This window comes from Cynocephalus volans, chromosome 1 (genome assembly GCF_027409185.1).
Source record: "Cynocephalus volans isolate mCynVol1 chromosome 1, mCynVol1.pri, whole genome shotgun sequence".
Classification (NCBI taxonomy): Eukaryota; Metazoa; Chordata; class Mammalia; order Dermoptera; family Cynocephalidae; genus Cynocephalus; species Cynocephalus volans.
This window is the reverse complement of record NC_084460.1, coordinates 132,015,719-132,028,932: the sequence shown is the minus strand read 5'-3', so window position 1 is coordinate 132,028,932 and position 13,214 is coordinate 132,015,719. Positions and strand designations below refer to the sequence as shown.

The 13,214-nt window shown below is 37.1% G+C and overlaps 1 protein-coding gene across 1 annotated transcript in view; it reads right to left on the bottom strand.

Annotated features, from left to right (window-relative positions):
• Positions 1-2,841: 2,841 nt before the first annotated feature.
• The window catches only part of CCDC80 (coiled-coil domain containing 80), a 31,048-nt gene continuing 20,675 nt past the window's right edge, over positions 2,842-13,214 (bottom strand). The window contains exons 5-8 of the mRNA XM_063098400.1: positions 12,233-12,381; positions 7,007-7,110; positions 4,342-4,422; positions 2,842-3,344 (exon numbers count right to left, since the gene is read on the bottom strand). Of these exons, the coding sequence (XP_062954470.1) occupies positions 2,998-3,344; positions 4,342-4,422; positions 7,007-7,110; positions 12,233-12,381 (681 nt within the window). The 3' untranslated portion in view covers positions 2,842-2,997. The remainder of the gene's footprint in view (positions 3,345-4,341; positions 4,423-7,006; positions 7,111-12,232; positions 12,382-13,214) is intronic.

Sequence of the window (13,214 nt, the reverse complement as noted above, 5' to 3'; positions counted from 1 at the left end):
ATTATATTTTTTAAGGTCTGCATTATTGGTAGAAGATGGTACCATCAGCATTCTAAATGCTTTTGACTCCCTGTCTGAGAGCAAGCTCATAAATATTTCTTGGTACTATTACTTGATAAATTCGAGGGTACTTCAAAAAATTTGTGGAAAATTAAAAGATATGGATCTGTTCATGAACTTTTTTTTGGATTGACTAGTGACTTTTATTTTTATTGAAACTTTATTGATTATACATACTCGTGGGGTACAGAGTTGACTATCAGTGTTTGTGTACAATATGTAATAAACGTGATAAGCAAATCAGGATAGTTGGCATATTCGTCATTACAAAATGTATTCATTCTTTGTGTCCATCAACTAATTTTTCCCTAACCCCCCTCCCTCTTCCCATCCCCCCTCTAATAACCACAGTTCTGGTCTCTCCTTCTGAAAGTTTAGCTTATTAATGATTGTTCGTTCTTTCTTTTCTTTCTTTCTTTCATTTTTAGCTCCCATTTATATGTACGGACATGCGGTATTTCTCTTTGTGTGCCTGGCTTATTTCATTGAACATAATTTTCTCCACGTTCACCCATGTTGCTGTGAATGGCAGAATTTCATTCTTTTTTGTGGCTGAGTAGTATTGCATTTATGCATATACCACATTTTCTTTATACAGTCATCCATCAGTGGACATTTACATTGGTTCTATATTGTGGCTATTGTAAATAGAGCTGTAATAAACATGGGAGTGCAGGTTTCCCTTCAACATGATAATTTGCATTCCTTTGGGTATATACCCAGTAGTGGAATTCCTATTTCTATGTCTGGTTGAGAAATCTCCATTTATTTTTCATAAAGGCTGTGCTAATTTACAGTCCCACCAACAGTGTAGAAGGGTTTCCTTTCATCTGCATCTTCGCCAGCATTTGTTGTTCTCTGTCATTTTGAAAATAGCCAGTCTAACTTGGTGAGATGATATCTCAGTGTGATTTTGATTTGCATTTCCCTGATGGTGATGTTGAGCATTTTTTTCATGTACCTATTGGCCATTTGTAAGTCTTCCTTTGAAAAATGTCTGTTAGACTACTTTGCCCAGTTTTTAATTTGGTTATTTGTTTTTTTACAGTGAAGTTGTTTGAGTTCCTTGTATATTCTGGATATTAATCCCTTGTTGGATGCATAGTTTGCAAATGTTTTCTCCCACTCTGCAGGTAGTCATTTCACTCTCTTGATTGTTTCCTTTGCTGTGCATAAGCTTTTTAATTTGATATAATCCCATTTATTTATTCTTTTATTGCCTGTGCTTTTGGGGTCTTATTCATAAAGTCTTTGCCCAATCCTACTTCTTGAAGCGTTTCCCCTGTTTCCTTCCAGGAGTTTTATAGTTTCAGGTCTTATTTAAGTCTTTAATCCATTTTGAGTTGATTCTGGTATTTGGCAAGAGGTACCCATCTAATTTCATTCTTCTACATATGGATATCCTGTTTTCCCAGCACCATTTATTGGAGGGGCTGTCCTTTCCCCAGTGTATGTTCTTGCTGCCTTTGTCAAAAATCAGTTGGCTGTAAGTATGTGGGTTGATTTCTGGGTTCTTTATTCTGTTACATTCATCCACATATCTGTTTTTATGCCAGTACCATGCTGTTTGGTTTATTGTAGCTTTTCAGTATAATTTGAAGTCAGGTAGTGTAATGCCTCCAGATTTTTTTTTTTTTTTTCTTTGCTCAGGATTGCTTTAGCTATTCATGGTTTTCAGTTGTTCCGTATGAATTTTAGGCTTGTTTTTTCTGTTTCTGTGAAGCATTTCATTGGTGTTTTGATGGGGATTGCATTGAATCTGTAGATTACTTTGGGTAGTATGGACATTTTTACAAGGTTAATTCTTCCAATCCATGAACATGGAATGTCTTTCTATCTTTCTATGTCCTTTTGAAATCTTTTGCAGTACCCTCATATTTGTTGAAAAAAAAAGTAGGAAAGAAGCAAGGAAGGGAGGGAGACAGGGATGAAAGGAGGGAGAGATTTACTTTGATATTCCATATGTAAAAAGTAAATGCTCTTTTCAAAGGCAAGAATTATACCCTTTTGCACACCAGCTACACTTTTATTCACTATAACTTGGTAACATTTGCCTTTGAAAACAAAAAGGACCCCTGGATATAATCTCTGTCCTTGTAATTTTTTTTTTTTTTTTTTACAAAATGCCAGTATGATGATAGGCCCATTAGCAATTAAGTACAGCAGGTCAATTGTGAGAGGCCAAGGTTTTCCATGCCAGGAGTTCCATGGCAACCTTCTAGAACTCTGGAAGTATCACCTCTGGCCACAGTGCCAGATTCTCCTGAGGATTTCCAGGCCCACTGATCTCTCTCTCTCTCTGAAGACACTAAAGATAACAGAAACAGGGCAGGAAGTAGCAATGGTAACAAAGCTGGGTTTGTATTTTCTTTGGCTTTGATGGCCAATACCACTAGACTCTTGTGATATCAAGTGTCATGTAAAAAGCTCATACAAAGCAGAGGTATATTAATTATTTTCAGACTTGCATTACAAGTGTTAAGAAGCTATCTGTTCTCTATTCTACCTGTTCAGATGTTTCCTGAAAACATTTATGCTGCCATCTTTACTCTTCTTTAACAATTATAGTTTTCACTTGCTAATTAATACAAAAAATAAGGAAAAGAGGTATAAATACTTGTTTATAGAATTTTGTGTACCAAATAGTCTCCATTATGTATGAAAAGGAAAATAATATCCATTTTCAGTACCATTATTTAGCACCAGATCCCCTCCAGTCAGAGAAACAAACAATTATTTTAAGTGTATTTATGATTTAAGGCTTTGATAACAATTCATGAGTAGGCAAAAGTTTGCTATTTATTTAATCTTGGAAGAACACTGAAAGAAAAAGGCAAGAGATGTAGGCAGTGTGGAAGAACTGCTTACATAGCTGGTCACATGTGGCTTTAGCAGCTGCAGGGGAAACTGGCTGGGGCTAAGGTTACATACTTCTGTTCAGTAAGGGTATCCATGGTGGTAACTCTCGTGATGACGGTAGTCATCTTGGTAACCATCCTGGTATCCTTGGTGGTAACTATGGTAACCATAGCCTGCATACTCATCTTCTGGGCAGCGCATCCCCAGTGACTGCTGAATGGCCATTTCTTGTCTCCGAAGTTGCATAGAATCAATTAAATCGTACACAATCACCATGGACCACATTGGGGAAGGATACCAGGATTTGACATTTCCGTCTTTTCCAACTAGAAGCATAGAGAAGTACTCTGGGCTCACTTGAAAGTAGTTACGTATGTCTTTCACCAAATGGGCTGGTACGTCTTCTCGCTCAACAACAGAGCTCCCTAGAATAGCATTAGAATAGTTGTTAGTGGATTAAAGAGTCAGCTCATGAAAATATCAAAGTGAGAGGAAATCACTGTGAGAATAGAAAGAGGACCCATGAGCCTGTTCTCTTTGGCTCACAATCCAATTAAAGATGTTCGCTGCTGGGTTGTTTTTTTTCCCCCCTACTAGAAATTAAATTTCCCTGTTGTTCTGCAACATTATTAGTGTCAACCTTTGGGTCATGTGATGTCTCTTTTGTAGGAATGTTATAAAATATAAAACTAGTCCCTTAATTTAATCCTGGAAAAACAAGTTTCTAGGTTTATTTCCAATTAACTTGGTTACTTCCTTGCAATTACAGCTTTCCTTTTGACACTTGTCTTTATGACAAGAAGCTCATCTCATTGTCAAAGGTGAAAAATACCAATTATGTAAAGATCTGAATGAGTGTATTTAAACTATTATGATTAGTAAAAAGAAGAGAGGGGAAAGAGAAAAGGAGCTGACACTTAGTTGGTGGGGTGTCTGCTCTGTCTGGCACCATGCCAGGTATTTTACACACATTATCTCATTTAAAGAGCTTGATCTTGAAAAGAAGTACTGGATTTCCTTTCTGAAACCTTCAGTCACTAGTTGTTTTCTTCCAGCTTTCTGAGCTTTTTAGTATACGTCTTTATATGTTGAAAGGGAATCAGTGCTTCATAAAATTATCGTGAGAATTAAATGAGATAACATAGAAGAAAATGCTTTGAAAGCCATAAAGCTCTAACCAGACAAAAAAGCATTAAAGATATTTTTACTATTACTTTAAATGATTTTATATTAAAAATAGCATTACTCCTTGCACTCCACTCCCCCCAGCCCCTACACACATCCTCTGCACACACACTAAGTGGAGGAGGATTCAGTGAACTTTGTTCACCTTAGAGGTGCACCCACTGCTTGAATATAGCTTAATATAATTTGACTGAACTTAACACTAGCACATACTGTTTTAAAATAATAATGTATTACCATTAATTGGGAACAGTTCTAAAACTCCCCCAACTTCTTCTCCAACTCCCAAAAGTTTCAGAATTGTTATGTGACGTAGACCTGAGAGAAAAAAAAAGCCATATTAGCAAAAAAGATTCTAAAACATCTTTTATTTCCAAGGACCTGATATCTGACAATTAAAAATCTCTTAAACTTGAATTAAAAATATAGAATTAAGAATAATTAAACTTAAATTAAGCATATATGTATTATATACATTAAGAATATAGAATTAATAAGAATTAAACTTAAGAATATATAATATAAGCAGAATAATTCATTTTAAAAATTTTCCCATAAGAAAGTAAACACTTTTACAAAAAACGTAAATACTTGTAAAACTCTGAAAAAGATCAGTTGAAGATTTTAAGATTAAGAACAGTCAGGTTTTTTTTTTTTTTTTTTTGGTAGATTGAAATAGAAGAATTTGCTCTTAAACGGTGATTCTTACTGTATTAAATGATGGGGGGGAAAATGAACCATTCTGTTCCTTTTTTAATGTTCAATTGGAACATTAAAATATCTGAGATGACCTAAGCTGATTAGCGTTTGATATAAGTGAAACCTGAAGTTATAATAACTTTTATGGATAACTTAACTTTCTCGCAGAACAAGAAACTACAGACCCAATCCATTGTGCTTGTTAAAGAAATAGTTCTGCTTCCTTGCACAAAAGTTTGTTGGCTTAAAGAGCATGTTCTTATCACTGACTTAAAGGATTCAAAGGGGAAACAGGCAAGCACAGCTTGCCTTCTCTCATCCTTAGCTAACGTTTCAAGAAAGGAGGCAAGGTCATGCGTTGGTAGCTTCTTGGAATTCTTTTGAAACTGAAGTGCACATGAAGGGATTCAGGAGAAAGAAAATAGGAGGACAAAGGGGCTGTGAAGTCATAATATCAAGATTTCATGGCTTTAGACAAAATCCCAGCCTAGCCAAGGTAATACCTTGGTATTAATAATAAGATTATTGATGCCGTTTATTGTCCAGAGAAGAAAGTTGAAAGCTGCCATGGGAGGGCTTTTTAAAGGAGGAGCTAAAATCAAGGTAAAATGTTATTCCAAAATAAAAATTTTTCACCTTTACTCTTTTCCCAGAAAACTGAAGTGTACTGTTCTAAATATTGGCGAGTCATGTTTTCAAAAGAGAAGATCATGAATTTAATTATTCCTGAACAACATGACTTGTTCACATTTCCTGTATATTACAAAAGAGTTTGCTTGTACTAATGTGACATTGGCTTTGTAAGCAGAGATTAAAAATAAAACACCACCTAATACGCATTGCAAAGGTGTGTTTAGAAAATAAACAAACCATGATTTTATTTATATTCTTATTGTGAAGGGTCACTAACTGCTCTAAGAAATTTTGTCTTAACTAACACCATTGTTGGCTATAAATAATTTAAAATATGCTAATAATACTGGCACAATCAAATCTTCTATATGTTGATATAAAATCTTAAATTATTAACCTTGATAATAAAAGTGTAAATAAAAATTTATTAGTTTTCTAATTCTTACCATTATGAGCTTGTTTTTTGCTTTCTTTTGAGTTATTTCACTCCTTAAAATTGAAATGTATTTATAATTTACACTTACTGGGTCACAGCAAGGACCTAGGCTCTGTTAATGCTTTTAAATCTTATATGCCACCCCTCCATTTTTAAAAAATCAAGCAGTTTTACAACTCTCTTCCTAGTAGAAGTATCTAAATAGTGCTAATTCATCCATTTTCTAATTATGAATATTTTAGACGTTAGCCCTTAGCTACTTCCTCCCCTTACTCCTTTCCTGCCCAGTGACTTTCGAAATCCTCCCTCTGCAGAGCCATACTTCATATGAGCTTTTGGTTGTAACTTCCACTTTTGAAATTGCTTTTATCTCTTTGGTTCACCACCGAACTCATAATAAGTTTCAGTACTATGCATTCTACTGTCTGTATACCCATATTCAAAAAAATATTAGCTCTTTCAGGCCACTAGAATAATAATGTTTGGTAAATAAAGCATACTTTAGTTTTCAAAATACTGAGTGATTTACTACAAAAAAATTAATAGTAAAACTATGTCTCTCTTTGACCTGCTTGTCTTAAAAATAAGGTTCTGTTTAACAGATCTTTCTGTCTTTTTGTTGCTCAGTTATAGATCTAAATCCTCTTTAAGGGACCGACAATATGAAACAGTCTGCTTCGGTTAGTATATTAATTCCCAAGCCCATTCTTATTTTACAAAAGATTTTTAATCTATGGGGAAGTATCCAATGATGGTACCTAAGTAAATACCCAAGTATTATTTAAGAAAATGATGATAGCTAAGTTTTATGATCTTGAGACAAGTTTTAAAAACACAAACCAGAAGCCAAATAATACAGATCATTAAAAGTAAAGCAGCAGATATATTTTTAAACTCTTCACTGATGAACCTGAGAGGGGAGAATATTGGGGGGTGTGGCATGGAAGAAGATTCATGGTTGACTAAAGCTCCAGTCTGAAGGCAACTTTATACTCAATATAATAGAGTGTGTGTCTGGGAATCTGTAGTCTGGACTAGGGAATATTTGGATGATCTAAGCATCTATGTTCCATTTTAGAATTGACCATGAAGAGAGTGGTATGGAAAGGCAGTAATGAGGTGGCTTCCACTCACCAAAATTGCATGCCTGACCACTAAGGGCAGAGAGTTGCTGTGAATAGGCCCAGTCTTCATCATTAGGGGCAGAGATCACCAGCAGTCGCCTCCTCCATCGGAACCTGGAAAAGAAGCAGAAATCTACTATTACTGCTTCGAACAATAGAGTATAAGAAAGCAGTGTAACTTTGGCTGTTGGTGTTTTTCTGTGCTCAGAATAAAAAACACACCCTTAGAACTGTCCCATAGCTCCTCAAGGAAGTTAAACTGCATTATCACACTTTTGCACATTTTCTCTTGTAACTTCACAGTCTGCCTACACTGGTGTTTGCATGATGTGTCAGGCATGAGTCTGTGGTCACCATGCCTGAATGATATCACCTGGGGAGAGCCAAAGCTCTCAGATGCAATGAAGACTGGCCAAAATTGTATGTTCCACTGTAATGACAGAAATAAGGAACTTGGAAGAGAACTGAAGAGAACTCAGGTCCTAGTAGAGTTCCCTCTAGGGTTTGAAGAGGGTTAAGAAATAAATATATGAACAGGAGATAGAATAGAAAAAGAGAACTTTAATTTTAAGTAGATGACAGTGACAGAAAGAAGGAAAATAGGAGAGTGGCTCAAAGGGTCAAAGAGAGTACCTGAAAAAACAAAACCCTGTGTACCTTCCTCAGTAGCCACTGGTTCTTCCAGACGCAAATGTGAATTCTAAATTTACCATATAAACATTAGTAAGAGCCAACACTTACAGAGTACTGCCATGAAGTAGAATGGTGCTAAACTGAGAGCTGTAGGATTTTATAACATATAGTAACATGGTTTTTGCTCTTAGAGCTCCAATACAGTGGGGTAGTAGAAAGAGCTTTTGTCTTGAAGTTGGGAAACCTGAGTTCAAGTTTTATCACTGCTACTTTCGAGTGTTCTTTAGTAAGTAATTCAACTCGCCTAAATCTCAGTTTTTCCTTATCTCTAGAATCAAAAATAGCATCTTCTTCAAAGGGGTGTTACAAGCAGTAAACTCTAAAGCCTACCAATGTGATGACACGGACATTAGAAGATTGTGTCTTAATCTGCAGGCTTCTAGATATGTAGAACTTTGTCCATTTGCAGACCTTGGACATTATCCATCACCATGCCATATAAAAACCTACTTAATCCTTAGGTTTGTATATCATTTTATAGCTCACCTTCACCTACACAATGTGTCCCTCATTAGAGCTCAGTGAGGGCACAGCTTATTTTCCCCATTTTGCAGATAATAACAAAATGAGGCTTAGAGAAGTGAATAACTTGCCCATGTAGTAGGTCTAAGAGATGATACCAAAACAGACTTCTCTGACTCCTGCCTGGTCTGGTGGCTTCTCTCATCTGCCACCCTCAGACATGCTGATGCTTGGCTGGTGCTGTCAGGGTCCCCAAGACGGGGTGAAGGAGAGAGGGCATGCATCCAAGGGGCAACTATATGCAGTTGTCTCACAGTCCACCTTCATTAGAGAAAGAGTTTTACTTTCTGTCTTCGGTGCAGGAGACCACAAAGTGTTAGTGCACTCGCTGAGCTGGCAGTCAGTTAATTTTATTCATGGCTTCTCTCCCTGTGCCCCTTCTAGCCTCAGAGTGAACATGAGAATTTTCAACCCTGAAGAAAATGGCCTCACAGGGGAATAGTGGTTTGGGTGGGTGAATGAGAGAAAATGATAGTCTGATGAAATACAACCTCTGAATGGACGCCTGTTGCAAGGCTCGCCAAGAATTGCTTGCTGTGACATTATATTTGCTTCCTCTGCTTGTTTTGCTTCAAAGGGAAAGAAAAACTAAAATCTCCATTGAGGATAGGAAGATGAATGTGTTGGAGAGGAGAGGAGCGCCTGAGACTGCCTGAGGTTTCCTGGGAAAGGGAACAGTGACTGCTGTCAGATCACAAACACGGTCTCCTGTCCTTCCCCTGCTTCCACAGGAGGCATGCCAGACCAGTGCTGGCCCCCCATCCAGGATCCAAAGCAGGCCAGCCTTCCTGGCCCCACGTGGAGCTGGAGGGTGTCCTGGAGGGAGCTATTCTGGGTGAGTTCTATTTTGGCTTGTTTACCCGTATGCACCACTGAATGCAGTCCTGCTTAGAGAGGGTGGGATCTGAGACTCCCTGTCCCAGACACAACCGAGAGAGGGTCATTTCCCATAAGTAGTGATTCATCTTCCCACAGACCTTCACATGAAGATACAGGGCCTCAGCTCACAATATGGAAGGAAATAACTTCCAAAGGATGTAAAAAGAATTATGAACCTGACCCAGACCCTTATTTTGGTGTTTTTCTGTCACTTTAGCTTCTCAGTAAAGAAATTTTACCAGCTATGTATGCATTTGCTACTTTTAACTGGTGTTCCCAAATTAGTGTGCATTTGCCCACTCTTTGGGCCTTCTGTCTCAGGGAAAGGTAATTATAGCCTGAACCAAATGAGTGTCCCTGAAGACTAGATTGGTGTCAGGGTCTGGTCAGCTGAAACCAAGCTGTACTAACCCACCAACAACTCAGCAAATTTGAAAAAATTCCTGTTTGGATATTGGTTTACTCAAAGAACTTTATTTTTTTAAGTTTCTCTTTGCCTGGGTTTCAGTTCTGGAGTGCTTACTAAATCTCTTTTTCATACGTCTCCCTTGATGACAAAGTTCTCTAATAGAACCTGAATAACTGACCCTAATACTACTAATAGCTAGCATTTATTGATTTCTTACTTACTTTGCACTAGGTCTTGGGCAATCACTACCTTTAATATTGAATTTACTCTTCACAACCATCTTAAAAAAATAGATACACTTACTATTCCCATTTTGCTAATGAGAATACTTAAGCCGAGAATGGTTAAATAATTAGCCCAAAGTCACACAATCAGTGGAGAAACCTGGAATCAAACTCAGGGCTGTCTTGTTCATGTCTTTAAATAATGCACTATTTCATTTTAAGTTTTAAGATCGTTGATAATCATCAGCAGAATGCTTTTATGAGTTGTGATCACAGTCAGACATAGCCATATGACATCCACATTGTAATTACAATTATATACCACTCTGAATATCCATATGAGATTTATGTTCCTGAGTAGTAGTGAGTGTAAGAGCCTATAAAACTCTTACATTAGATGGAAAATACATTTACATTTCTTAGGACCCTATCTATTTGAAAAGACTTTAAGTGCAAAATATTTGTACATATCTCAAGAATCAAATAAATTACAAATTCAAATCAGTGGTCAACCTGTATAAGTGTTGCAAGCTTTTGAGAGTGAATAAAATTGAGATAATGTCAACTTTCCCTTTCAAATTTTGCAGCCATGACATAGTAATTATAAAAGGACACTCTGGTTGGGGATGGTGAGAACAATTCCTCAGGATGTCTGTAGCTGCAGATCTCACTAGTGGCCCAAATCTCTGGTTTTAAGTGACATCAGTGAACTAGACAATAACCCTCTGCTTTTAAGGGTGGGCAGTTTGAGTTTACTGGGATGGCTCAGTAGGTATGCATCTTTTACTTAAAATTAAGAAGAAAAAGTTTTTAAAGAATTGGCCATAGTAATAATATATAGGTTTCAGAAGGATTCTGTTTTTTTTTTTTTTTATACAAGGGTTTTCAAAAAGTTCATGGAAGGATTTGTATTATCTTTTAATTCAATTTTTCCACGAACTTTTTGAAGTACCCTCATATTATAGCTTATGTTCTTGTGAAACCTGAGAGAATTTGGCCTAATAAAATGACAATCTTAAACTCCAAGTTAGAATTTGCGGTTGAGTAATTGGTGTGGCCTAAGTCGAAATATAAGTGTGTACAGTTATTGGAACATCTGAGAGAAATTTAGATTCACTGTATTTATAAGATTAACTTATTAAACTTACATATCATTTACATACTTAGAAAGGTTTTGTTTATTTCAAATAATCAAAAAAAATATATTAAATGTGTAATGGCTATGTGAAATGATGAAGTTGTTTAATTACTGAGTTTGTAATCAAGATCAAATATTATTCAAAGCCCCCTTAAAAGTGATAGTCAAAATTTGCTATGTTATAAATAGAAAAATAAGCTTTATGAGTCTAACTTGAAAGTTTGAGAACTGAGGTCTTGAATTTATAACAAATATATTTAAAACTAATTGTTAAAATCAAAAGTAAACTTCTAATGAATCTTTTCTGCCTAAAAAAAAAAAAAAAAAGAAAGAAAAAGAAAAACATCTCAAGGGTAACAAAAAGCTCTTATAATCAGTCTTCTAAGTTATTGCTATCTAGATAGATGAACTTGGATTAGCAGCTGGTGTTTTAGTGGCCCCAGGACTGGGCAAAGGGCCATCTGCACAGGGAAGTCCAGAGGCCTTTCTTGGCCAATGGTGGCCTAAAGGCCAAGTTGAGATTTAAGTTTAAAATTCTGCTTAAAGTGATACACATTTAAAGCTGAGCCTTCAAGCAAAGCTTGCTCCATTTCTGTAGCTCCTCAGCCATGCAGTACAGTTAGAGTGGTGTTAATACTGAGGTCTCTGTGAATTTATTTGTCGTGGGTGCATTTCCACAGCTTTTCACCTCCTTGGGTCCCAAAGTCCCTATAGAACTTTCATCCAACATCAGGGAAAGGTTGGAGAATGGAGAAAAGTGGATTTTTTTTTTACACTCTTCTTTGGGTATGCTCCTTCCCCACTGGCACTGGGGTAAGATGGTTTTTAGAAAACAACACTCCCTGGGGAATCAGGGAGCTGGGTCAAGAGGATTTCTCCTTTTGAGGTCTTAGTGAGGCTTTTGTTGTTTTCTGCAGAGTTGGAAGGAAGCAGAGAATCAAACAGAGTACGCCAAATCCTGTTTGAAACTAGAAAGGGCCTAAGGAATAGATATGTAAAATAAAAAATGCTTTGTAACAGAGGGCTATGTACAGAAATCTCCAAATTCACTAACCAAATAAATTAACCCTCGATGAAGATCAAAATTCTATATTCTGTACCAAAAAAAAAAGGAGGAGGAAATAAAGAAAAGATCTACCCAAAGTCACCAAATTGACATTCAAGCATGGAGCTGAAACCAGCCAGCCTTGCAGACCAGAGCCACGACCAACAAGACAAGCCTAAGCCCAGTGGTTGGAGAGCTGTGAGACAGATAGACCTCTCTCCAGGGAGGATTACTGTACAAACACATGCACAGCTCTTTGACATTTGCATTAGCTCACTCAGAATAAATTTGCGCCTGACTCTTCGGGAATTCCAAAGTTGATATACCTGGAGAGAAAGTTCTCCAGGGACTGCTTCTTGTCCTCCTTGCAAACAATGCCCTCCTTCTTCTGCTTCTCCATATCTTTGATCCGGGACTGGAACGTATCAATCAGATCGAACACAGACTTCATTGCTATAGGCACCTCATAGTATTGCTGTTTGGAAAAGAATAGAATGCATATAATGTGTAAGTGCATTTCTTCCCTCTGTTCAGAAGATAGAGAACCTGGGAGAATTCAGGGGAGCTCTGGCGAAATTTTCACAATGAGAGCGTGGAGGGATCTTTGATTTATAAATACTCTCCTGCAATAGTACCTCTCCTGATGTTTTGGGGTTCCAATTACATGAAACAACTGCCACTTTATAAGTAATTCTTAACTGCTCTCCTTCTATTGAAAAGTGTTTGTGTCTTCCTCACCATACACATCCTAGATTCACTTCTCTGACTCTGGGACTAAGTGGGTTCGTGTTCACTACACAACTGAAGAAGTGAGAAACACTGTACCTAACACAGGAAACTCTTATTGCCAGGTCACATAAGCGTAGCTTTCCACCAAGGCCTGTTCTGTGGTCCCAGGGATTTCTTTATTTTAAAATTAGGTTATGTTTGCTTATGTGTTCCCATTAACAAGTTGGGATCCAACTGAAAGACAATGAAATCCGGTTTCTTGGATCACAGCTGTCTGAACTTACAACAGCAACCTGAGATGGATTTGGAGGCTGGCTTGAGCATAACCAGCATAAGTGGACAACAATCTGCACATGGCTTGGAGCTGTGTCCCCATTGGGAATTCAGTAAATCACAGAAAGTCAGAGCTGGCAGGGACCTGAGAGATTATCTAGTCTAACCTCTCTCATTAGAGACAGGGCAACACATGTGTGGAATGAATTAATGAAGCAATCTCTCTCCAGATCCATAAAAATACTACAAGTTGAATCATCTGCTCTGATAGCCCATACAGCCTTTTTTCCTAAAGATTTTCACTTA